Source organism: Fonsecaea monophora (genome assembly GCF_001642475.1).
Source record: "Fonsecaea monophora strain CBS 269.37 chromosome Unknown Scaff134, whole genome shotgun sequence".
In the NCBI taxonomy this organism is placed as follows: domain Eukaryota; kingdom Fungi; phylum Ascomycota; class Eurotiomycetes; order Chaetothyriales; family Herpotrichiellaceae; genus Fonsecaea; species Fonsecaea monophora.
Window position 1 is genome coordinate 33407 of NW_019174065.1, and position 22923 is coordinate 56329.

The following is a 22923-nucleotide window of genomic DNA, read 5'->3' on the forward strand; positions in this document are numbered from 1 at the left end:
TCGACAGGATATGGGTTTCTGGTGACCATTTCCCGATGAACACTTGCCATTCGTCTGCGTCGTCCCCCAATCCCGGTAGGTTCGGTTCGTTTGTGGACTTGAAGACGATAAGCAGCAAATTTCACAATATCGAGAGCATATCGCATTATTCTTCCTTCACCCAATCACTTACTCCTTGGAAAGGCCTGAAGCGAGGATGAAAGAGGGACGCGGCTCAGACGGCATATCGGCACGCTCAAGGGCTCTCTACAAGGAGAAGTTCTGTGAGAAGAGTGCATTATCCAGGCCTGGGTTCTCGTGTATATGAGGACAGGGTATTTCCTCCTTCTAGTATCCTTGTTCTCTACTTCCCAATCCTCAAGTTCCTTGCCCCTGAACATCCTTCCTGACCAGGAAAGAAGAAAAGACCACCCCAGAAAGACATACCGTGTATAGAAGATCGTCTTTCTTGTTGACCTGACACCCTGCAAACATGGCACCTCCAGCAGCCGACGTTGATCTCTTCACGCACACGAGTTCTGGGCCCATCCCAGTCACCAAAGTCAACGCCCAAAGCAAGCTCAAGGAGCCTCTCAAGTACTCGGGCTCGCTGGACCAATACAAATCATTCGATGTCACAAAGGTCATTGGCAGGGAGTTCCCAGACTTGCAACTCAGCCAGATCTTGAACGACGACACAAAGATCCGTGACTTGGCCATCCTAGGTTTGTTCCCCGAGAGCTTCCCCCACTGAGCCAGTACATACTAATGGCCCTGGCCGCAGTGTCTCAACGTGGTGTCGTCTTCTTCCGCAACCAGGACCTCAACATCGACGATCAGAAGGTCTTGGGCCAGAAACTCGGAGAGCTCACGGGAAAGCCTGAGACGTCCAAGGTATGAATGACAACCACGCTGTTATTGCCGACCTGCTCAATAAACCTCGTCGGTGATGTATGTTCCTTGGCTAACGTCGACAATAACAGCTCCATCGCCATGCTCTGAGCAACAGCAAGCGTGGCATCGCCGTGGACGAGAATGGCAAACTGGACGACGAAGTCTCAGTCATTTCTTCCGAGCAAAACCGCAAGTTCTACAAGGACCGCTTCACCGCCAAGTCCAAGGTGCTCGCCAGCGAAGGATGGCATGCCGAGTAAGTCGACACCGTCCTTGAGGTGCTCTCTTGGGGGGAAAGTTCCATGACTAACCCGTCCTTAGCATCACCTTTGAGCGCATCCCATCGGACTACGCCATCCTCAAGATCATCAAGAAGCCTGAAGACGCCGGCGGCGACACGCTGTGGGCGTCGGGCTACGAGGCGTACGACCGCTTGTCACCCGAGTTCCAGAAGCTGGCCGAGGGGTTGACGGCGACGCACCACCAGCCCAACTTTGTCAAGGTGGCAAAGGAGTTTGGCGAGGACCTGATTGAGCAGGACCGCGGCGCGCCCGAGAACACGGGTCTCGACTTTACCGCGTCCCAGTAAGTTCCTCATCCCCCATCAACAAATCACCATTGTGTATGTCCCTCTTTGGCTAAACTTGTCCACAGCCCCGTGGTGCGCACCAACCCCGTGACAGGATGGAAGAGCCTATTCGGCGCGGGCCACCAGATCGAGCATGGGTGGATCGACAAGGTGACGCCGCGCGAGAGCGAGATCCTCAAGGCCTACTTCCTGCAGCTCATCACCGACAATCACGACCTGCAGGTGCGCTTCCGCTGGAACGAGAACGACCTTGCCATCTGGGACAACCGCTCCGTCTTCCACACCGCCACAAACGACTATGAGGGCAAGCGCCAGGGTAACCGCGTCGTCTCCCTCGGCGAGCGGCCCTACTTTGACCCCAACTCGGTTTCGCGCCGACAGGCCTTGGGCATTTAGAAAGAAAATCCCGCCTAGAAATAGGGAAACAAAAGGGTGTGGGGAGGGCTGAGGGAGATTTAAGACATGACATGACAAGACAAGATAAGATATGCACTGACTGCAATCCTCTGCCAAAGAGACAGGCAGAAGTGGTAGATCAGATCGTGTTGTTCTGATCGCTCCGTCACAACTACAATAGAAGCAAGCGGATAGGTGTAGATATGTACCTCGTACGTCGGGTAGACAGACAAAATCATACCTCTGGCCTAAAAAAAAAAAGCACAGCCACCCATACATACAGAGCACGCCATCATTTGAAACCGCCCCTGCCCTTCTTCCTCATTCGCTGGGATACTTCCGATAACGCAGAAACTCAGAGCTCAGTTCTGCACTTCGATACATCTATCGTATCGATCGCTGACGAGTGAGAGGGGGGTGTATGTGCCTCGTAAGAAAATACATGGTTTCCTTACCTCGTGCCGAGAGGGACATTGGAGAAAACCACAGCTTTTGGAAGGAATAGTTAGCACGGGGGAGAAAGCCTGGTAGGATGATGGACGCAGAGCGAGAGAGAGAGGGAAAGAGATGTACAGCGTCTTTGCTACACATTACTGTCCAGCCCGCTAGGTTCCTATACAAGGCCATGCCCTCGCCCGTGCATGCCATGCACGCCTATACGGTCTCACAATTTGATGCTCTTGACCAAGTTGGCCTTGATGCCCGTGGCCTCGCCGCCGTAGCCACCTCGTCCTTCGCCACCCTTGTACACTTGTCGAACGGACGCCAGCTTCTTCATCTTCTCGTCAAACTTCTTGCGCTTCTTGACGCGCGGGTTGCGCACCTCCTTCTTCCGCTTGGGGGCTAGGCCTTTATTCTTCTCGATCGCGTACGTGATCTTGCGCTTGCCGTCCGGGCCAACCACCTCTTCTGCCTCTTCGCGCACCTGGCCGCCTAGGCGGGCGGCTTCGGCGTAGGCCTCTGCTCGGGCGCGCTTGGCCGCTTTCTTCTGCTGCGCGTTGGTGACCAGCATGTCGTAGTACTCGTTGGCCTCGTCGTTGATTTTCCGGCCGACTTCGACGTCACTACTACCATCGTCGTCGTCATGGTCCTGATCGTCAAGGACCTCCCGCTCGTTCGCGGTCGCTCGGCCTCTCTGCTCGGCCTCGCGCATCAGCCGTTCCTGTTTATCTCGGAGGCGCTCTTTGTAAGGCAGATCGTCGTCACCGCCGGCCTGTCGCGACGCCGCGCCTCGTTTATTGGCTTTCTGCACAATCTGCGAGGTGTAGAACCTCAGAGACTTCTTGCGTCGAGCCTTCTCCGCTGCCTCCTCTTGAGTCAGGGGATCTTCGTCTCCAAAGTCGGATTCCTCATCTTCTTCTTTCGTCGATTTCCGCAGTGACGACGATAGTAGTTCTTGCAATTCATTTTTCTTTGGTTTCTTGACCTTTTTCGACTTCTTGATGCTCGTCTCTTGAATCTCGGGGGCGGAGAGTGGCTCCAGAGATGCCTGCTTTGTCTTTGTCTTTGACTTCGACTTCTTTTTCGCCGGTTGTCGTAAAATCTCCCTAGGTTCATCCTGTGACACAACGGCTGGTGGTTCCAATTCAACGGGTTCTATTGGCTGCAGGGATTCAGCTTCCTGCCACAGCTGGCGACAGCGGACAAGGTTCGACATCACAGGATGGTCTCGGAGCTCTGCGGGGGCCAGCGCCATGCCTGTCTTGGTGGAAGTCAGTAGAGCAAGATACATGGCCACTGCCCCGAGGTACGCAGACACGGCTCGAAATTTTGTCAGCGTGACACCGCCATCGTTTTGTCCTTCGATCTCGGCTTCCTTCTTCAGTGACCGGTACGTGTCTTGTAAGGAGAGAAAGTCTTCCGTCAGTGGCTCGAACTCTGGGTATCTCGATTTCAGAATTTTAATCCGTTCGTCGACACTCGCATCCTCAGGGATGTGGAGTTCAGGCAGTTTCTCCACCGCTGTCCGTTTCTCTTGAGACTGCTTATTGTCGCCGACCCAAGCACTCTCGTCGAATCCAAAATCTGCCTCGGTCATGGCCTTGAGTTGTTTCAGCTGCAGCCTCCGGGCCTCTTGTTCTTCCTCCAACGCATCGGCTTCAGTCTCGATCACATCAGCATTGTAATAGTCGGCCTTGGATGTCCCCCAGTTGCCATCATCTCCTTCTTCTTCTTCCTCTCCATCATCTTCAACCTGGCCAGTGCTTCCCTCGTCATCATCTTCGGACTCGTCTTCACTCGCCGGCTCCTGGTAGACCTCCTCGTCCGACGGCTCCAGGTCGCGCTCTTGGTCTTGTAGCCTCCTCCTCCTCTTCGCAGCAGGTGCCTCATCGAGCAGCACCTTGTCTCTCCCCGCGAAAAACTCGTCTTCCGAGTCGTCAAAGGTTTCTTCGGCGCCATAGCGATCATTTTGTCCCCGTGGGGTGGAGGTTTGCACCGTGCGTGCAGCCTTTCTTTTTTTGGCCATCTTGAAGGAGTACGCAAATAGGGTCTTCCCTTCCGCGCATCAGTAACCGTATGTAATAAGTTCCTGCTGCTCACCCATATGCTATGGCCGACAACTTGCAGATTGAAACTTTTTTTTGGAGACGCAGGCTTGGCGTCCAAAAACTGGGGTGACGTAGATCCGCCAAGCCGCACCTCGGACACCCACCCACCCAACCTATGCCGCTTTTGAATACTACTCGCCTCTTCTTCTCATTTCTATATTGCACTTAATACCGTAAGAGAAGGGCGAGACTCTTACCCAGTATCTCAGGAGGCTCTATACTGCCTCTTCTACCGAGTATTCTTACTGGCAATCTACTGGGAGTCCCTAGCAGTTAAGACACTTTATGCGCAGGGGAATATGTGTTTTAATCCTCGAGCGACGAGAGCTGATACCACTTCCTTCCCGAGATGGCTACGCACGTTTTAGATCAATTTTCACTCTCTGGGGACCTAATATTGTATCCTTTGGCGTAGAGATGCTGCTGTCGGTGACTACGGTTTGTGAGAGACCTCTGGGTGCTGAGTGGAGGAACTCAGCAAGACGCATACCTGCCTACGAATAAGTCAACCAAAGTCCCCCGCCTGCCCCCTGCTTGTACAACCTGATCGGTTCGATCACCGCGAGAATCATCGATTCTTTGGCTGCTGAAATTTTCCATGGCAAATGCATGGGCGACTTTCGTGCTCTGGTGTTTGAGAAATTATAGCCCAGGTGGCCAAAACTTTGTCCCATGTGTAATGACCACCATGTCTACCATTGTGTCGCCTGATACCCTCGAGATTGATTCTCGGCCGGTTGAGATTGTCCGAGTGGTTGTACACACCTCAGGACCTGCCGGTCCGACCACTAGCGACAATCACTGGTCCATATCTCTCGTTCTTGTCGGCAGTCAAGGATCAATTCGAATCAACATGAGAGCCGAGCCGGGCTTCATCGACGGCATTCTGGAGTGGACACAACAGCTTTATCTGCTCAGTACCTCGGCCATTCGAAAATGGGATTTCCCGCGGGCAAAATTCTTCAGAGTTTGTGATATTGCAAATCACATTCGTGACGCTCGTCGCTTTCGATATGACATGTCGGGCGGCGGCTCCGGATGCCGTTACTGGGTGTAAGCGCTTTACAAATCTTCCTTTGGGATCAAAGAGGCTTGCTGACATCAATAGGTGGGTGATGGTGTGTGACATGGTCGAACACGGCTGGATTACATCGACATCAACCACCATTTTATGGCCTGACCTCCATTTTCGTTATCACACAACTCAAGATCGCAAACCGCTGCCGATGGTCCAAGGCACATTTCACTGACACTCTTCTCCTAAAGAAAGCTCTTGACTACTCCTCTGTCATGTTTAGACGAAACGAGAAGCCACCCTCTCCCCCAGTTCGGCTCAATTTTGCGCACTCTCGCTCAAATACTCCTTCAGCCAATTGGTCGGTAAAGGCGGTAGTGGGGGAAGAGTCACAGGTGCAGAACCGCGGATACCAGCACCATATAAGTCTTTGTAGTAATTGGTTTTTGAACTAGATTATGAGATTAGTGTAGAACCAGCGAAACGGGGAAACATTCCATACAATGAGAATCGCTGATCGTTCCTCCACGCTTTCATGATCAAACCGCATTGGTAATCTTCGTCCGGCGAAATCTGGACGTTAAGCACAACCTGCCAGCTTGCTGATTCGGGCTTAATGAGATGGGAGCACCTCTCGAAGATCCGAGGGAAGAAACCGGCGGTAGCCCAGTCCAGAACACATGGCGGCTGGTCTTGAGCCCAGAGAATGTTTCGGAGGAAAAGGTCGAGATGGCATAAGACCAAGTCAGAATCCGCGAGCGTTACCCTCGTACCTGGATCTAGAAGTCTCTCACTGAACCACGCTTCGAGTTCCTGAATTGTTCTGAAAGTCGGGGGTTCGGATTCACCAAAGAGGAGGGCCGTCAGCGGACCGCCCCCGAGTGAACCTGGGTTTGATGATTTTATGCTTGCAAAATGGTCCAGGATGGCCGACAACTGGTGGATCTCAGAGTCGTCTGATAGGGACTCTTTCACTATCCCTTCCATAAACTCCATCACCAGGTATCCTCGACGATCAGAATCGTCCTGGAAGAAAGTATACACTTTCGGGACACGCACAATCTTTCGATCGAGAAGATCATATGCCCTCTGCTGGTTTGCTGCCTCATCCTGGGTGAGACCGACGCCATACTTGACGGCAACCGTTGCACTGAGCTGGAGAACTCTGTTGCCGTACGGCGCTCCACCAATGTGCTCCTCTGGGAAAGCAGCGGTCGAACAGCGCTTGATTATTTCAGCTTGAGAGAAGGGACATCCTTCCATGGGATGGGGTATTTCAAGAACTTCTCTCGAGAAGCCTGAAGACAAATGATAGTGCCGGTTGGCTGGCTGCTGCTTGATGAGGTAAACAAAAGATGATGTCGTTGAACATTCGGAAGGGCCATGTGCCGACCTCGGCCACTACTTCACCGAGGAGATGCACGAAGAGACAAGATTTGGGAAGTCAAAATATGCTTTTAGCGGTCTTGACTCTTGACGTCGGTACCTGACGGCCCCTAAACCATTTTTCTCCGTTGCTCCCTAGCGTTTGCCCTAGAAACTCAGACGCAATTGGAGTAAAGGAGAAACGGCCGATGAGCACAACCAGCCGCAGGTTTCATGCTTCCAACACTCCTCTATCACCGCACTCGTGATTCGAAGCTCGAAATCTCTGCGAGGGAGACCGAGTCCCTCTGATGTCTTCGGACTGGTGGTCGCAAGGAACCTCCCCGAACCTCACTGTTTCCGCCGTTATCGTCCTACTATCTACGCTGCTCGTGGCCGGAATGCTCTTCTCGTCCAAAAACCACTTCCCCGTCGAGGGGCTCACGGCCGTGGTGACCGGCGGCTCCCAAGGTCTCGGACTGGCCCTCGCGCAAGAACTTTCCGCCCGGGGCGCCAACGTGGTCATCGTCGCGCAGAACGTCCCGAAACTCGAGACCGCCGTTACGACCCTGGCGAGCCGTGCCAAAAACGCCCAGTCCCAGCGCTTCCTCTCTCTCTCCTTTGACCTCCGCGCCCCGGAGTCGGCACCCAAGATCTTGGAGGAAATCAAGACATGGAATAACGGGGAGGCGCCGGAGTTGATCTTCTGCTGCGCGGGGCACTGTTATCCGTCGTTCTTCGCGGATGCGCCTGTGGATAAACTGAAGGACCAGATGGACACGGTCTACTGGAGCAGCGCGTGGATGGCCCATGCCGCCATCAACATGTGGAAGACACCCTCTCCAAAAGCCTCAGGTGATGAGAACAAGTCGGCATCTCGACCAAAACCGACCAGGCACCTGATATTCACATGCTCTGTTCTGGCCTTGTTCCCTGTGGCAGGCTACAGCCCATATTCGCCCTGCAAAGCGGCCATGCGGGCCTTGGCCGATTCGTTGAACCAAGAGGTCGAGGTGTACAACGGATCTCGCCAGAATCCGTCCTCAGGCCCTGTGCCGGACGCTGACATGAAAGTCCACATCGTGTTTCCCATGGGCATCATCTCACCAGGATTGGACAACGAGAACAAGATCAAACCGACCTTGACAATGCAACTCGAAAAGGACGACAAGCCGCAGCAGCCGGAGGCGATTGCCAAGATCGTGCTTCGACGTCTGGGGGCGGGCGACTTTATGATCAGCACAATGTTCCTGGGCCACTTGATGAGAGGATGTGGAATGAGCGGAAGCGTTCGCTCGAACGTGATGGATATTTTTTGGAACTGGCTGGGCTCTATCGTCATTATTTTTGTGGCTCCAGATTTCATCTCAAAGTGCAAAAATTGGGGCAAGCAGAAGGGCATGAATGCCACCACACATGCCAGTTGAGATCCGTGTGAGCTCACTCCGAGATAATAGATGTCTCCTCAGAAACTGTATCGATCTCCAACATGGCGCTTAGGGAAGACAAGAGCTCCTCCTCCGCCCAGTCACGATCATAATCTTCACCCAGAAACATCCGCGACGCCCGCTCCGCACTCCTCAACTCTTCAACTTCATCCTCCTTCAACGCCGAACATGTCGCCACTAGATCCTCCCCCTGTTGCGCGAGACGAGCTATTACGACCGCTCGCTCAACAATCTCTGCTGGAACACCGTTCATCGCGGCACACTGGACACCGTAGGACAGGTCGCTACGGCCCGGGCGAAGATTAAATAGATAGGTAACCTGACTATTATCTTCGCCGGCACGAGGGCTGTCTCTTTCATCGACCTGCACCTCCATGTGCGCAAAGGCGAGGTTCCCTGCTTTGCGGAAGAGGCCCAACTCGAATATTTCGTGAAAATGTGTAGCAACGAGCGTCTTTGGGGCTTGAGCTCCCAGAGAAAGCAGGTAATGGACCACTCCCGCAGCGAGCCCGGCCCCGTCAAATGTGTCGGTACCTTTGCCGAATTCGTCAATCACCAGCAAGCTCCGCCGAGTGCATGAATTCAAAGCCATGGCAATCTGTTGCATCTCGATCATGAAGGCTGATTGGACCTTGGACACGGTTTCCCGGGCCGTGACGCGCGTGAGGATCTTGTCGGTGATGCCAATGATGGCCGAGTCGGCGGGGAGGAATGATCCCATCTGGGCCATGTATACTGCCAGGGCAACCTGCTTCTGATAGACCGATTTGCCTGAATAATTAGGGCCCGTCAACAAGATCATGCTGGGTCCTGTCGGATCAGTGTCTCTGTTTCCGTCTCCGTCTCCTCCAACTATCAAGGTGTTATTCGCCACAAAGGACGGTACCGTCATCTCTTGGAGCAGATGTCTCCCTCCCTTGATCTCGATGACGTTGTCCTCTGTGATTCTGGGCCGACTCAGGCGGTATTGATGGGCGACGTGGGCAAAGGCCAACAAATAGTCTAATTCACCACAGATGTCAGATGCCGCCGTGAGCAGATCTTCGTCCCGAAGCACATTCTGTGCCAAGTCGTAAGCGATTTCGACCTCCATGTCGCAAATCGCGGAGTACAGGTCGCCGAGTTCGTGGTCCATTTCGTGCATCGTCGCGTCCTTGTAGTACATCTGGGCCGGTGTGGTGAACATCAGCTGCCACGCCAATTCTGGCCCGGCATAGACCGCCTGGCCCGTGGCCGGATCCCGTGGGACGGTGAGGTGGAAGCCAAGATGTGGCAGATAGGTGACATTCAATTCTAGGTTGAGGTGTGGAGGGATCGTCAGCTGGATTTCGCGAGCCTTTTCGTTGAGGATGTCCTCCATCCCATCATAGACATCTTTTAACTGGTCCAGGTCTTGGTTCACGCCCCGGTTCACGACGGTGCGATGCTGGTCGATAGATGATTCGCGGTCAACAATCTCGTTCACCATGCGACCGATCCTCTTGAGGCTATGTCGGTCGAGCACCTCCGCGGCTCGGACGCACAACGGGAGGTGCTCCGCGCCCAGAGCCTCTCTGAGAGTCTCTGCAATGTCGATTGCGTGGTAGCAGAAGCCCAGAAGTGACTCCCAGACTCCACCTTTGAACGCGTTCTGCTTGGCCTTTCCGCTGTCGATCCCCTTGTGAAGAAGAGTGACGGTATTCCGCATGTTTTTGACCCGACCGAGGCTCTTGCTGAGCTGGTCACGCACCGATTGGTTCTCCGGCCGGACAAACACTGAGATAAAATCGAGGCGAGTATTGATCAGCTCGATATCCTGAGACGGCCTCAGGAATGCTTGTCGTAGGCGTGCTTTTCCTTGTGGGGTTCGCGTATGGTGCTGGAAGAGGCCGTAGATCGACAGCGATTCTTTCCCCCCTGAGGCCCCAGGCCCTTGGTTGAACGCGTTTGGATGAGACTCTGGCTGGATGATTTGCAACGAGACAAGAGTGTCCCTATTCACGAGCATGGTCCCGTGGAGGCTGAACATTTCGAGTCGGGCAATGCGGAAGGTCTGGTTGGCATCCGGATCTCCTGGCAGGTAGGCAGCTGATCGTCTCCGCTGCAACCAAGAGATGATGGCACCAGCACAGCCGATGCTTATTTTGTTGTCGAGATTTAGTCGCGACGAGATTTGCATCATCTTGCCACGTCGCTTCGTGAGACCGAGATCTTCTGGCTCCAGCCTTTCGTCGTATGCCATGGAGTCGCCTGGGACGAGAAACTGGGTGGTAGGATTCTCTGCGAAAGAACAAAGTCCGATCAGCTTATTCAGAGCATCCTCGTAGCTAAAGTCTGGTGTCGGTCGTATCTCGATTTGATACGGGAGAGGCTGCCGATCGTCGTCTGCTTTGGGTCAGCTGTTACTCCATTGGTGTGAATGATACCGCCTTACCACTGTCCACCAGAGACACGGTTTGGCACAGTCCAGCATCGGCAAAGTCTGAGGTAGATTCCGAGCGAAGAGAGAGGATCACTGTTGTCGGCTGGAGGTCCAATTTCACTGCCATAGATCTGAGATCGTGGTCAACATGAAGGTCACACAGCTCATACATGTATCAACGACATCTGCGGCACCACCGACAACCTCTTCCATGCACAAAAGTCTCTCCTCGCCCGCAATGTAGTACGCACAACCTATTTCGCCTTTGCCCTTGATGTCGACAGCCATGATCACCTGCTCCAGAAAGTCCTCATCTCGGGACACGGAGATGGACCTCTCTTCGCGTCGAGGGGAGAGATTGGAACGGATAGGGGTTGGACGATCATTCGAGGCAGCCTGGGATGGAGTCGCAGATGACGTTCTTCGATTTCGCCAATATCGAGAGGACTGGGTGCCCTGTTGGGCGGAGTGAGACCGAGATGTACCTCCGTTCGATCGTCCTCTAGCCCAGCCACGCCGACTACTCCCTCGACGAGACGAGCACCCCACTGCTGATGACGGCATTCTCAAGGGTTAGTAGATGCACTCATATACTGGAAGAGAATGGCAAACTTTGAAGGGAATGGGATGTGTATGAAGTGGCGAAGGTGTAAACCAGTCAGTGATGCTCCATTTTCGACTCAAGTTGAAACTTGGCAGGCAACAACCTTGCACCACGGTAAATTCAGTCATGTGCATTCGTATCCTCGTCTCTATACATGTGCTGTGTCTATCTGGTTGGAGGCATATAGATAAGCTGATAATCAACTCTGTACCTCAGCATCTTGCCAACCTCCTACGATGCGTCCACCTTCTGATCTCTTGACTCGACACCACAACCCGACTTCCTTGTCAGTGATGAACTGCCATAACACCAAAGGCCAGCTTTTGTGACACGGCAAAGGCTCATAAAACTCTCTTGCAATTTCATAGACCTTGGGTAATCGAGTCCAAGGGATAGCTGGAAAGTCGTGGTGTTCGTTATGATACCCAACATTGTAAGTGAGAACGTTAAGCGGGCCGTAGTAAGAATATGTTTCAGGAATAGGTACATCTTTCGGAACCTTTCCGAGCTGCAGAGTGGATTTGGCCAAGACATAATGCTCTGAGATGAAGTGTGCAGCGCACGGGTGGAGCGAACCAGCCAGGAATGAACTCATGATCAAATAGGACAAAGCTTTCCAGCCCAGATACCGAACGATCAGAATATCGAAGACAACTTGAGCAGCGATGTTGCAATAGTGAATTGGTCCAAAGGGAATCTTGTACACCATCATCGGACGAATGGCGTAAAACAAGAGTTGGAAGGTGCAAAAGAATGCCTTGCCGAAGACTGAGTCCAAGAAGATTGCTTCAAGTGCTGTAGGGAGATCTGTGTCGACACCATCCACGCCCAACGACTTGTGATGGGTCAAATGGTACTGTCGAAACCCAGCCGAGTATGGTACCCCGATAGGAAGATTTGCGAAGATGGCCAGAAGTCTGTTGTAAATGGCTGTCCGGAACGCCAAATTATGGCTGATCTCGTGGATAGCGAGGAAGAGATTCTGGTTCGCAGTGGCGCCAACTATGTATGCCGTAAGGAAGAACCGCCATGAGAAAACAGGGGAGTCCTTGAGGAGATAGGCGCAGAAAACTTGTAACAAAACGACGAAGAGGACGACATATTTTGTCAGGGGTTCTGGACCGCACAACTGCAAGATTTCCTTGTGTGATTTTATGATAGCTTGCCGCCGTGTGCGGTGAGGTTCCTCCGTGTATGTCCAAAAGAATTTGTCTTCAGCAGATCGTTTTTGGTGGTCCAGCTCTTCCGATGTACCTCTGTCTTCGGCCTTGGTGGTGGTAGAGTAGTTTGCTCGACGGGCGCGACTTATGGACTGTGTCTCCGTCGCGGTGGACATCCTGATGCTCGTTCAGTTTGAGCTGGGCAGGTCTCGAAAGATTGACAGGCGGTTGTCAGGAGTTGCAGACGAGATCGCAGGGAAGCAGATACAAAGTCAAGGTCAGTCCGAGTACTTGTACCAAGTAGATGGGGTGACACCCCCTCGACTAGACTATATATGGTTAGTCTCATGTCGCTATTAAAACAGCGATCAGTCGGTACGGATAATGCACTATGTTACCGTCTGTTGTATTGTAGATCCTAGGTACTAATCGAACACGTTTCTAACTTTCTCAGCTGAAGACATTGGGATTTGTATTCCTTGGTCTGGTCTATGGTAGTCGGTGCACATACGGGTGACCCTGACGGCGATACCGATACATCGTCAAAGTCTCGTCTCAGATCTCTTCAGGTCGAGGATATTTCGTGCTTGACTGGACCACCCTTCTAGCCTGGAGGGTCCCCTTTCTCCCGCGATCGCACTTCGAGAGGCCCTGTCACCTTCTCCTGGGCTGAACCTGCAGCCAGCGAGCCAGGCAACTTGCCTTCCGTTGTCTTGATTGGAGCAAATCAATCACCCTCATCTTTACGCCAATTCAGTACAAGCCAATCGTGATGTCACCACGAATGCGGGCTGTCAAATGGACCTCTGCCTCTAGATCCAGTTTGAGGCCAACCATTAGAGCAGCGGGCTTGAGGTGACCATTCTCGTCTGTTGCACCCTTCAGCAGACCCCCTGTGAAGATGGAGTCAGTCACCAGCAGGCACTCAAGGTACAGTGGAGAAGAGAATGCAGGGGAAACATACCCGCAGGTTGCGACAGGTAATCCGAAGTTGGTGGCAATGGTAACGCTGATGACCCGTTGGCGCCGTTGGTGCCGTTGGTCGTAGCCAGCGCCTTTCGCTGGCCTGTGGCTTGTCCATCTTCGCTGCCGCTGGAATACCCCTTGTCCGCGGCGTTGCCGTATGTAGCCCTGGAACGCGGTCAGAGTTTTGATTCTGCAAGAGACCTCGAGGAGATTTCATACGTGGCAGACATTTTGACGATATTGGAGGAAAGATGAACAAGGACAGGCTCGAGGTCAAAAGAGATCAGGGAATATGGTGTTCAAAATTAGGCAATATTAGGACAACTGAATGCTTTTTCGGGTCGTACCAGACGACTAAGCAATCTATGAATTGGTGTCGTTGGTTTTGTTGTTGTTGTTGTTGTGATGAAGATGAAAATGTATCTCAGTAGGAGCGACATCCTCTCATCTTTTATGTTCTCGTCGAAGCTGAGATATCGCCGCTCTGAAACGACATCGACAGTACGGAGAACAGAGAAGCGAGCGACAGAGTCACGGAGTAAGGGGTTTCTGTTTCTGGAGTGTCCCATCACACATTTCAGAGGTGTCCCACTCCATCATTTGCAGAGAGACGAGAAGCACCTTGACTGGAGTACTGTGGCCTGATGAGTTCGTGAGCATTTCTACCGAGACGGGGGTGGACCGGAAACGGAGAGAGTCGCAAGGCTGAGACAGTTCAACTTCTTCTGGGACCTGAAACTCCCCCAATCCTTCATGTTCCAGACCGAATCCCCCAGATCTCGCCACCTTATGGTGTCAGAATAAGTGTGGCCTGACTGGGGGGCTGGGATCCATTCAATGCACGACAGCAAATACAATAACAGGACAGTCATCTCCCAGCCATGGCGACTTCACTACAAGAACAAGGACCAAGTTGGCGGTCAAGGGCAGACCACCCAGCTGGCCTCTCGCGAAGCATAAAGGGGCGCCTCGATCCCCCCTATACTTGTTTCCGCTCGCTACAGTACTTGCATCCCACAGATCGGGAAGAATCAGCCCACCTCGCAACTCTGAAACCAGGACATACAGTCTCACGTGTCCGTTCGAGCGAGTATGGTCCTCTCCTTGGTCGTTGCGCTGGTAACGTGCCCGGCAATGCTGGCGACGGCCGAAGCGATCCGTCAGGGCCAGTCAAAGGATAGGCGAGAAGAACATCGCGCGCGACGATGCAATCTGGTCGCGACATGCGTCAAGGCGTCGAGCAGAAGTCAAGAGATTGATGGTCGCCGGATCGTCTTGCGAAATCACAAAGTGGGTGAGAACATAACTCTCCCTCTTCTCCCCTCTCGTTGCACAGAGAGGAATTCCATGATTGAATTGAGTCTACATGGTCACTAACGCAGATGACCGTCCAGCTCTACGTCGACAAGCCCGTCGCAAAGTCAAAAGATCTCTACAGTGACTATGATCATGACGACAACGACCAGCAATATGAACAAAGTGCAGATACATCACCCTTCGGACATCCTTTCGCTGGATATTTCCTCCCGTACCCCGATGCAAAGTATGAAGGCCTCGTATCGACAATCTCCGATGATCCGCCCATGTTGAACTGGATCTACATCGACAAGCACACGTACGAAGTCAAGTATGGTCTGCGGGTGGACGCTCAACCCAATATGACAGGGCCGTGGGACTGCACAAGGCAAGATCGCCGAATGACTCTGGACGGATGGGAAGGTTTTGTGGTCGTGGAGGAAGAGCGCGGGTTATGGGCGCTATATTTCGATTGCGACGATGACGGCCTGCGAGCAAAGGTTCCTCAGGGAACGAGAATATTGGAAGTCGAGTTGTGGAGGAGGGAGAAGAGATGGAAAAAGGACCTGGTTCTGCGACAGCAAGAACAGGCAAGACAAACCACTTGAGATAGTCAATAGAGGCACAAAGAATAAGAATACCATCATATACCAAGGCTGACTGGGACCCAGAAAGTCCGTTCAAAGCGTATTGCATACGCTGCAGCTCGAAGCACATAGTCGCAGATCTCTTTGTAGTCTTGAAATGTCAAACTTGAAACATTCCAGAATATTTTTCAAGGGCTGGCAATGGAAGCGCTAGCACTGCTTTACGAGTTGTACACTCGTAGGAACGTGAAGCCGCCACAGTCAGAGGTGTGAGACTGTTAAACAATGTAAGAGATACATATCGGTTGTTGGTCAGCTCGGATGCGACATTGAGTGCTTCATGACCGAATATCATGCGCCGAGTGGCCTGATAGGGAGCAATCAGCCATGAAGAGATACGAGTAGGATATCAGGACCCACAGCAAGCCTCAGAAGCCGATGTTGTGCTCGGCAGCACACACTCTGGGCTTTCATTATAATGTGTGACGACTCGTAGAGACGGTGCTTAGCCACATCCAGCCAAGGACGATCGATATAATGCCAAAGAAGGGTTCCTCGTCTTGTCCTGTAAGGGATTCCAATCCATGGCACCTCAACCTCCCAAGAATTGCGCCGTTTTCGACTCCGAAGAAGACGAGTAAGTTTCAAAGAATGAGACAAACGAGAGCAAGCAATGGCGAATTGGCCAGACTGACCTGTTCAAACGCAGGGTCGTGACGAATCCACAAAGAACAGAGAGTCCTGTCAATAACCTGCTCACGCACTTGGAGAGTGTCGACAAGATTCTTGTGTATGCGGTTGGCGCTTTCGACCGGTATTATATGTGTTGGCAGGACAGACAGGGAGGATATAGACAAGGTGAGTCGAGCAGCCATTCTGTTCGTTAATTGAAGCCATTATTGACTCGACCTTTCTTCTTTGAAGAGAGACAAGGGCTACCACGCGCGCTCGACGAATGGCTTTTCCCTCCCGACGGGTCAAGCAGAGATCTCGAGAGCCTCCAAGTCTCCCTTGGCCACAACGATGAATTCTTCGCTTTCGACCAGTACGAGCGGATATCGCATATCAACACCAACCTGCGAGAACACGTGGGCAGCAACCACCGGAGATCCCTCACACAAGTTGCGGTACACACGGGCCAAACAACGACGATCCGACGGAAGGCACATACTTTCTCGCATTCGGACGATGTCCAAGAGCAAGATCAACCGCGTCCGTCAATACAACGGCGGCAGGTGCTCAAGCAGAGAGTCAGACCACGGAGCATTGCAATAGCCGGAGTGATATCACTGAGAGCGTCGCATGAGAGGAATAAAAGCCAGGAGGACCGATCCTTGAAAGCGTGGCCCGGCATCTCAGGTGGGAGTCAGCGCCAAACTGCGACAAATCCCTCGTATTCAGACGCCGCAGTCCAGACGGATGCAGTGCAGGAAACGCATCAAGATGATCAGGAGGCTTTATGCCACGATTTCACAACGAAACTGAGGAGGTCTCATGTGTCTTCCATCTCGTCGCTGTCTTCCTTGCTTTCGGACAGTTCTTCAGCAACAGTAGATTCGGCCACTTCCCTCTCGAGTACCCATTCCTCATGCCCAAGGAACCCAGTCAGTATGGGGGTTATGAATCGATACTTCAGAGAAAGTCAGTACCGGCTTGGAGATGCTCTCATTAGAGCGCCCTCTGTCGGGATTGGTGCTCGCTGAGTGAGTGTTAAAAGGAACAGCAGCACCAGTGTTGATCATCAAGCATCGAAGAGAAATATTCTCGTCCTCAGCCTCGAAGTAGCATGGTCCATTCGTAGAGGACTCTTTCCCTCAAAGAGTTGGGGTCATGCACCCCGGTCACCAGTGAAGAACACCGTCTGATGCTCTCTTCGAAGAATGCAGCAGGCCAGCTCCGCTTGCGACACCTGTGTTAGCTTCACAATGGTTCTGGGAGCGAAAATTGGGACACTGAGAGAAAATCTCTATAGCTTGGTCGGGTTTTTTGGATCTCTGGAGCTCCCGTGATGAGCAATTGATCCTTGAGATCTAACCTCGCATACCAGAGGACCCTCTCATCTTGGACTTCTTACACATTCCTCCACCAAGAGACATAGAATGTGGCCTCATTGCCCGTACCGATCGGTATTTTCGCGAGGTGTCGAGACCTGGCTAGGAATAATTGAGGAATCCGGGGTCTCAGTCGATTGGCGAACCATGTGGTTTCTTGCGAAAGCATGAAATGGGATCTGGCACGAGGCGATGAATGGATGGCCAACAGGACCGACAGATCGCGCTGGCATGAATTTGAGGCAGTGTTCCCCGACAAGATGGCACCACCTTCAAAGTCTCCTATTTCTTTCAAGCTGGGTATCCCTTGGGAAAGGATTGCTTTCTCTACATGTCTCTCTCATAAGCTCTGAAACCCCGAATGCTACCAGGGCAATGGATAGATCCTTGTGTATGTTGGTCAGCGCCAGCCCACGTGGAAACGACACCAAAAGAAACCAGCCAGCTCAGACGCCTTCGCTATGAAGAATCAAGAGCCGCATCAAAGCAAACGCAAGCGGACCTACTTCACAATTAAGCTGGCACTGGGCACGAGCTTCAGGTCCTTCAGGCTCTCCCCAAAGTACTCCCGGTCGAAAACCTTTCTTGGAAAGTTCTGCGTAAAACTTTCGACATCCCGACCAATTTCTTCGGCCACAGCAGTCGCCACCTCGAACAAGGTTGTTCCGACAGGGAAAGTTTTCATTATATTGCCCGACGATGTCTGTAGCCTTAACCGTGTCTCTGTATACTCCGACGCTGGTTTGGAAGCTGCTGGAGCCGGTGCTGGAGGAGGTGCTGCAGCCGCAACTGGAGGTGCTGTGCCAGTTCGCTCAGCCTTTTCCCGCTCTGCTCGCAGTCGTCGTTCTTCTTTATCGGCCGCGATCTTGGCTTGAATCCGCTTCTTCGCTTCAATGTCCTCTTGCCTCTCTCGCCTCTTCTTCTCGGCCTCCTTGATCTGCTCCTTGACCTTGAGTTGCTCTTTGAGATCTTCAGTTTCCTTGGTCTTCTTGCGGTTGATTTGTTCATTGCGCTTCTTGTCGACCTTGTCTTGTTCGGACTGGACTGCTCGCTTAGCGGCCAGTTTCTCCCTCAACTCTGCTAGCTTGGCCTGTTTCTCTTCCTCAGTCAAGGGGGCAATCTCTTCGGTCGACTCTGCGAAATCGGTATGGCCAGACTTTGATGCGTGGAATTCTGCCTGGGCGGTCCCTCTAAACTTTTTCCCGCATTCGTTACACACAAGGCTCCGTGCCTCCTCGGCTGCCTCTGCAGCTTTTGCCTCTGCAGCTGCGTCCTTCTCGGCCTTGAGATCTTCTAGAGACTTTGAGGAGTTTGCGTCGAGCCAGTCGATTGCGTCTGCCACTATTGCATTGTTTCAGCACAGAGTGAAGGAAGAGGAGATTTGGGATACTTACAACTACCTGTGCTCTTCAGTGCCATTTCACCGCGTTCCTTGTCAAAGCCCATCATGACCAGTTGATCCAGATCAGACGTCGCCATCGTTGCTTTCAGCGTAGTCTGGGAGGTTTTTGTAATGATTGATTTGATCGGGGTCAGGCTGGTGTGAACGAGGATGGAGGGGGGCGTAGTCTAATCTGGAAGTGGAGAATCTTTGAACAGACGAGGAGGCGGTAGAAATAGCAGTTTAAGTGTGAGGGTGACAGTGAAGGTGAAGGCAAGGTAGTGAGAGGATGGGAACACTGTTAGCGATTGTCGAGGTACACAGGCAGCAAACACTCAAAATGTTCGATAGCAACGATGAGGGTGCGGGGAGTTGGCGTGATTTTACGGAGGAATAAGTTAAAGTGGTTGATGCGGGACACTTTTCGGGCTGGGCGCGGGTGGATTGGCAGGCTCGCGAGTCGCGAGCCGCGAGCCTAGGTACTATTACTGAGCAGCCGCTTATACCCTATGAGGGCATCTTGGGTTCTTGGGTACGGTAGGGAGGCCTTGAACAGTTAGCGGGCTTTTGCCATCAGCGTCATCACACACTCCAAGTGCGTCCTTGGAGGCGCCATCCCCCCCCATTAATATCTGCAGCTCCTTAGTGACCCAGTCGCCAGATCCCCTGAGTCGGATTTGTCGCCTTAATCACCAGTAATCGACTTCCAGCCACTTCAAATCCCGAGTAACTGCGCATCACTCTGGTCGTCATAGGCCTTCTCCTTCCTTTACTTCGCTAAACTACTAAGTCTGCTGAACAATCCACTCAACATCTCTATCAATTTGACACGGTCTCAGCAATCCTTTACTTCAGCATCCTTCCATCGTCGTCTCTAAGAGCCTCCGATTGCTGTTCTCCTCGCCGTTGGACTGCGCATTGTTCCTGTCGACAATCTACCATGTCTGTAGATCTCCTGCCAGCCGAACTGGGCTTCCGACGTCAGTCCTCATACTTCTCTAACTCGACACATACTCACGTTTTGAGCAGGCCCTTTCAATCGCGAAGTTAGCGAGATCCTCAAACTTACAAATCCCAATAGCCAACCCGTGGCCTTCAAGGTACAAGATTTCTCAATCGGTCAACTGATTATCCGCATGCTAACAGATGGCAAATAGGTCAAGACTACAGCCCCTAAGCAGTGAGTTTTGCGCCCGAGAAAGAGAAAGGAATAAAAGACACTCGTCTAACAGCGGATCAGATACTGTGTGCGACCGAACTCGGGCATCATCGCGCCCAATGAATCCGTCGACGTTCAAGGTGTGACCTGACACTCTGGCATATACTCCCCGGCGCTGACCATGGTAGTTCTCCTACAAGCAATGAAAGAAGAACCTCCACTCGACGCCAAATGCCGGGATAAGTTCCTCGTCCAGTCCGTCCTCACTTCGGCCGATCAAGACCCCAACGTCACAACCCTTTGGCAGACGGTCGAGAAGACAGCCAAAGGATCCATCCAGGAGAGGAAGATCCGTGTCAACTTCCTTCCTGCTACTGCAGCTACCCCCAACGGTGTATCCTCTCATGAAGAGCAACCACCAGCCTACTCTTCCCCGACCCCGCAATTCGGCTCACCCGCTCAGCAAACCTCAACCAACGCGTCAGCCGCCGAGTCCGTCAAGTCATCTGTGACAAATGTTGCGGAAGCGACTGGCCTCACCGCTGCCGCTTCAACCGTTGCCAGCGCTGTTCCCACATCAAACGAGGAGCTGAAGGAACAGTTAGCAGCCGCAAAGGCTCAGATTCAAAAACTGACAAGCCAACTGAAAGACCCCCAAGTCCGGCAGCGAAAGGCACAGGAGGCGAATGAGAAAGTCCAGGCAGTGGTACAGCAAAGCCACGAATCAGGGGTTCCGTTGCAACTCGTGGCTGCCCTATGTCTAATCAGCTTCCTCATCGCTTACCTCTTCTTCTAGAGGGATTCAATCTACCTTGGATATTGGGATTGTTTGAAACAGTCAAGATATACCCTTTTGTGGCAGCGGATTGCGCCACGCCGAGACGAAATGAGACGAGGAGCAGGTACCAGTGGACTGTGTGGAGTTGCGCGCAATATCTGGGTTGTGCAGGATGTGGAAGTTTTTGGTGGTTTGCTTCCCGCAAGTTTTGAACTGGTCGGCAAGTGAGGTCGAGGACTGAAACCCCGAGAAAATATGTCTCATGGAGACGATTAATGGAGCCAGGAGCATACTGTGCGGAGGTGTGTATGGATTTTCCAATGTAAGCTTAGAACAAACATGGCCAGATCAACATTTCAGGTTCGAAGAGCAAAACAAGGACGAGTACAGTTCTGCCAGTATCTGTCCTTCCTTCTGCCAAACTTGCAACTCAGGCGTTTATTTCTATTCCAAAATGTCTCTGGTTGGTGAAGCGGCAAGCCTTGACCGCAGACGCCTTTGGTTGACCTCGACATTCAACATGCGGAAGGATGAAATGGGGCTGTTTACAGTTCGAACATTCCACCCCTATCTCTGAGGAAAAGGAGACTATTCGACTCCTAACTATGCACCTTTCTATTTCAAAGGACCCCGTCTTAAAGGCGATTTTGGGAGATTTCAACCCATCCAATATACTAGAAGGGTGTAATCGGAAACAAATTATACCTATGCTTTTACCAAGAATTGTGATGTGACATGTCTGAGCCTGTAGGCCGCTGAGTCCGCCTAATTCCTTCATTTGTTCTCGGCAGTGGTAAAAAATTGCCATAGAGGACCGGTTGGCATATACCAGCATATCCAGCTTTGCTAACAATTACATATTTAGACAGTGAAAGACAGCGTATCTGTCGAGTCGCAAATAAGTCAGTGCCGGCATGCTGAACGTCAACCTCTTCAAGCATCAGCCGTTGTTCACCTACGGATTTGACCCACTCGGAGATATGGGCGTCGAATATGGAGGCAAACGAGGCTGGGATACCTGTTCGTTCGCATCACTGACGGGACTGGACCATGGATCCTTGCAGATGGCACCTTGATTGAAGGTGCTGGCTAAGGTGTCATCCCCTAGTGCAAGCGGGTGGTCTTCATCCAGACTGAAAGGGCAAAATGGAAGCACATATCCCTTGGATGTGGGATAACAATAGCTAGTAGTGGTACTTATGCACAAGTACCTATGGTCCTCAGGAAATCGAAAAGAGTAAAATGCCAAGTCTGACTGAAAGTTGGAACCCCGTTCCCCAGCCTTGCTGGTAAAACTCCGGTTGCGGGCGACTACAGAAGAGAACAACACAAGCCTGGAGTTTTAGCTCTCTACCTCAACCTCCACATCGACCTCGAACCGCCCTCGCTCAAACAATCTCCCTTTTACCTTCTTGCTAGACCTCATTCTCCTACCTGCGTCAGTCACCGCAATCTCTCTCTCTCTGTGGAGATAGACCGCAACCATGTCGACCGAAATGGACGTCGACACCGCCCCTCCAACCGATCCCAAAAACGGGACCTCGTCCCCTACTGACACCAAAAAGTCGTCTGCCAATGCAGGCGCCGAGGCTCGCACCGCTCAAAACGCCGTCGCCGTCCGCAGTATCGAGGGTTGGATCGTGATCGCGACCAACATCCACGAGGAAGCCACTGAGGAGGACATCCACGACCTCTTTGCCGAGTACGGGGACATCAAGAACTTGCATTTGAATTTGGATCGGAGGACGGGGTACGTCAAGGTACGTGAAAAGATGAAGCACTCTCTCTTGGATTTAGAACATCCTCCCCGCGGCTGGACCCAGACAGAGAGGAAGGACCAAAGGGAGGGAGGAAGGAGGGAACAAGAGAGCAATGAACGGCCCATGCCCTAAGACGCGGAAACGTCAGAGAACAATGCGACTAACTCGAGCTCGGTGATTTGGTAGGGCTACGTCCTGATTGAATACCCTACCCAAGTCGAAGCGCAGGCCGCCATCAAGGCTCTAGACGGCGCAAAACTGCTCGACCAGACCATCTCTGTCGACTACGCCTTCGTCCGCCCGCCACCAAAGGATAAAGGAAGCCGTGCCAGCGGCGTCGCAACAAAGGGCCGTGGCGCCGGGGGCAGAGGCGGGAGGAGTCGAAGCCGCAGCAGGTCACGGAGTAGGAGCAAGAGCAAGAGCAGAAGCCGGAGTCGGAGCCGCGACCGCGACAGAGACAGGCGAAGGGATCCCCGTGACGAGGACAAAATGGACAGAGATTGAAAAAAAAAATCGCAACGACGGCGAGGATCTGGATGCTATGA

The 22923-nt window shown here is 52.5% G+C and overlaps 13 protein-coding genes across 13 annotated transcripts; 7 read left to right on the forward strand and 6 right to left on the reverse strand.

The window, feature by feature from the left end:
* Nucleotides 1–472: 472 nt before the first annotated feature.
* Nucleotides 473–1858, forward strand: AYO21_10857 (hypothetical protein; the record flags this gene model as incomplete). Its single annotated transcript, XM_022660764.1, has 5 exons — nucleotides 473–704; nucleotides 764–873; nucleotides 963–1129; nucleotides 1195–1458; nucleotides 1528–1858. The coding sequence occupies 5 exons, from the start codon at nucleotides 473–475 to the stop codon at nucleotides 1856–1858; spliced, it is 1104 nt and encodes a 367-aa protein (XP_022506922.1).
* Nucleotides 1859–2522: 664 nt separating this feature from the next.
* AYO21_10858 (hypothetical protein) lies at nucleotides 2523–4325 on the reverse strand (the record flags this gene model as incomplete). Its single annotated transcript, XM_022660765.1, has 1 exon — nucleotides 2523–4325. The coding sequence occupies one exon, from the start codon at nucleotides 4323–4325 to the stop codon at nucleotides 2523–2525; it is 1803 nt and encodes a 600-aa protein (XP_022506923.1).
* A 770-nt stretch (nucleotides 4326–5095) lies between these two features.
* AYO21_10859 (hypothetical protein) lies at nucleotides 5096–5464 on the forward strand (the record flags this gene model as incomplete). Its single annotated transcript, XM_022660766.1, has 1 exon — nucleotides 5096–5464. One exon carries the CDS (start codon nucleotides 5096–5098, stop codon nucleotides 5462–5464), a length of 369 nt encoding a protein of 122 aa, XP_022506924.1.
* Nucleotides 5465–5740: 276 nt separating this feature from the next.
* Nucleotides 5741–6685, reverse strand: AYO21_10860 (hypothetical protein; the record flags this gene model as incomplete). The annotated part of the gene is made up of 2 exons (XM_022660767.1): nucleotides 5741–5873; nucleotides 5925–6685. 2 exons carry the CDS (start codon nucleotides 6683–6685, stop codon nucleotides 5741–5743), a joined length of 894 nt encoding a protein of 297 aa, XP_022506925.1.
* Nucleotides 6686–7098: 413 nt separating this feature from the next.
* Nucleotides 7099–8191, forward strand: AYO21_10861 (hypothetical protein; the record flags this gene model as incomplete). The annotated part of the gene is made up of 2 exons (XM_022660768.1): nucleotides 7099–8088; nucleotides 8147–8191. The coding sequence occupies 2 exons, from the start codon at nucleotides 7099–7101 to the stop codon at nucleotides 8189–8191; spliced, it is 1035 nt and encodes a 344-aa protein (XP_022506926.1).
* Nucleotides 8192–8227: 36 nt separating this feature from the next.
* AYO21_10862 (hypothetical protein) lies at nucleotides 8228–10924 on the reverse strand (the record flags this gene model as incomplete). The annotated part of the gene is made up of 3 exons (XM_022660769.1): nucleotides 8228–10599; nucleotides 10649–10756; nucleotides 10807–10924. 3 exons carry the CDS (start codon nucleotides 10922–10924, stop codon nucleotides 8228–8230), a joined length of 2598 nt encoding a protein of 865 aa, XP_022506927.1.
* Nucleotides 10925–11439: 515 nt separating this feature from the next.
* On the reverse strand, nucleotides 11440–12576 carry AYO21_10863 (hypothetical protein; the record flags this gene model as incomplete). Its single annotated transcript, XM_022660770.1, has 1 exon — nucleotides 11440–12576. The coding sequence occupies one exon, from the start codon at nucleotides 12574–12576 to the stop codon at nucleotides 11440–11442; it is 1137 nt and encodes a 378-aa protein (XP_022506928.1).
* Nucleotides 12577–13153: 577 nt separating this feature from the next.
* AYO21_10864 (hypothetical protein) lies at nucleotides 13154–13596 on the reverse strand (the record flags this gene model as incomplete). The annotated part of the gene is made up of 3 exons (XM_022660771.1): nucleotides 13154–13293; nucleotides 13365–13531; nucleotides 13586–13596. The coding sequence occupies 3 exons, from the start codon at nucleotides 13594–13596 to the stop codon at nucleotides 13154–13156; spliced, it is 318 nt and encodes a 105-aa protein (XP_022506929.1).
* Nucleotides 13597–14748: 1152 nt separating this feature from the next.
* On the forward strand, nucleotides 14749–15270 carry AYO21_10865 (hypothetical protein; the record flags this gene model as incomplete). Its single annotated transcript, XM_022660772.1, has 1 exon — nucleotides 14749–15270. The coding sequence occupies one exon, from the start codon at nucleotides 14749–14751 to the stop codon at nucleotides 15268–15270; it is 522 nt and encodes a 173-aa protein (XP_022506930.1).
* A 563-nt stretch (nucleotides 15271–15833) lies between these two features.
* AYO21_10866 (hypothetical protein) lies at nucleotides 15834–16952 on the forward strand (the record flags this gene model as incomplete). Its single annotated transcript, XM_022660773.1, has 3 exons — nucleotides 15834–15886; nucleotides 15959–16107; nucleotides 16174–16952. The coding sequence occupies 3 exons, from the start codon at nucleotides 15834–15836 to the stop codon at nucleotides 16950–16952; spliced, it is 981 nt and encodes a 326-aa protein (XP_022506931.1).
* An 850-nt stretch (nucleotides 16953–17802) lies between these two features.
* On the reverse strand, nucleotides 17803–18779 carry AYO21_10867 (hypothetical protein; the record flags this gene model as incomplete). The annotated part of the gene is made up of 2 exons (XM_022660774.1): nucleotides 17803–18641; nucleotides 18695–18779. The coding sequence occupies 2 exons, from the start codon at nucleotides 18777–18779 to the stop codon at nucleotides 17803–17805; spliced, it is 924 nt and encodes a 307-aa protein (XP_022506932.1).
* An 842-nt stretch (nucleotides 18780–19621) lies between these two features.
* AYO21_10868 (hypothetical protein) lies at nucleotides 19622–20636 on the forward strand (the record flags this gene model as incomplete). The annotated part of the gene is made up of 5 exons (XM_022660775.1): nucleotides 19622–19661; nucleotides 19711–19781; nucleotides 19839–19861; nucleotides 19922–19980; nucleotides 20029–20636. 5 exons carry the CDS (start codon nucleotides 19622–19624, stop codon nucleotides 20634–20636), a joined length of 801 nt encoding a protein of 266 aa, XP_022506933.1.
* Nucleotides 20637–22102: 1466 nt separating this feature from the next.
* Nucleotides 22103–22882, forward strand: AYO21_10869 (hypothetical protein; the record flags this gene model as incomplete). The annotated part of the gene is made up of 2 exons (XM_022660776.1): nucleotides 22103–22378; nucleotides 22565–22882. 2 exons carry the CDS (start codon nucleotides 22103–22105, stop codon nucleotides 22880–22882), a joined length of 594 nt encoding a protein of 197 aa, XP_022506934.1.
* Nucleotides 22883–22923: the final 41 nt, after the last annotated feature.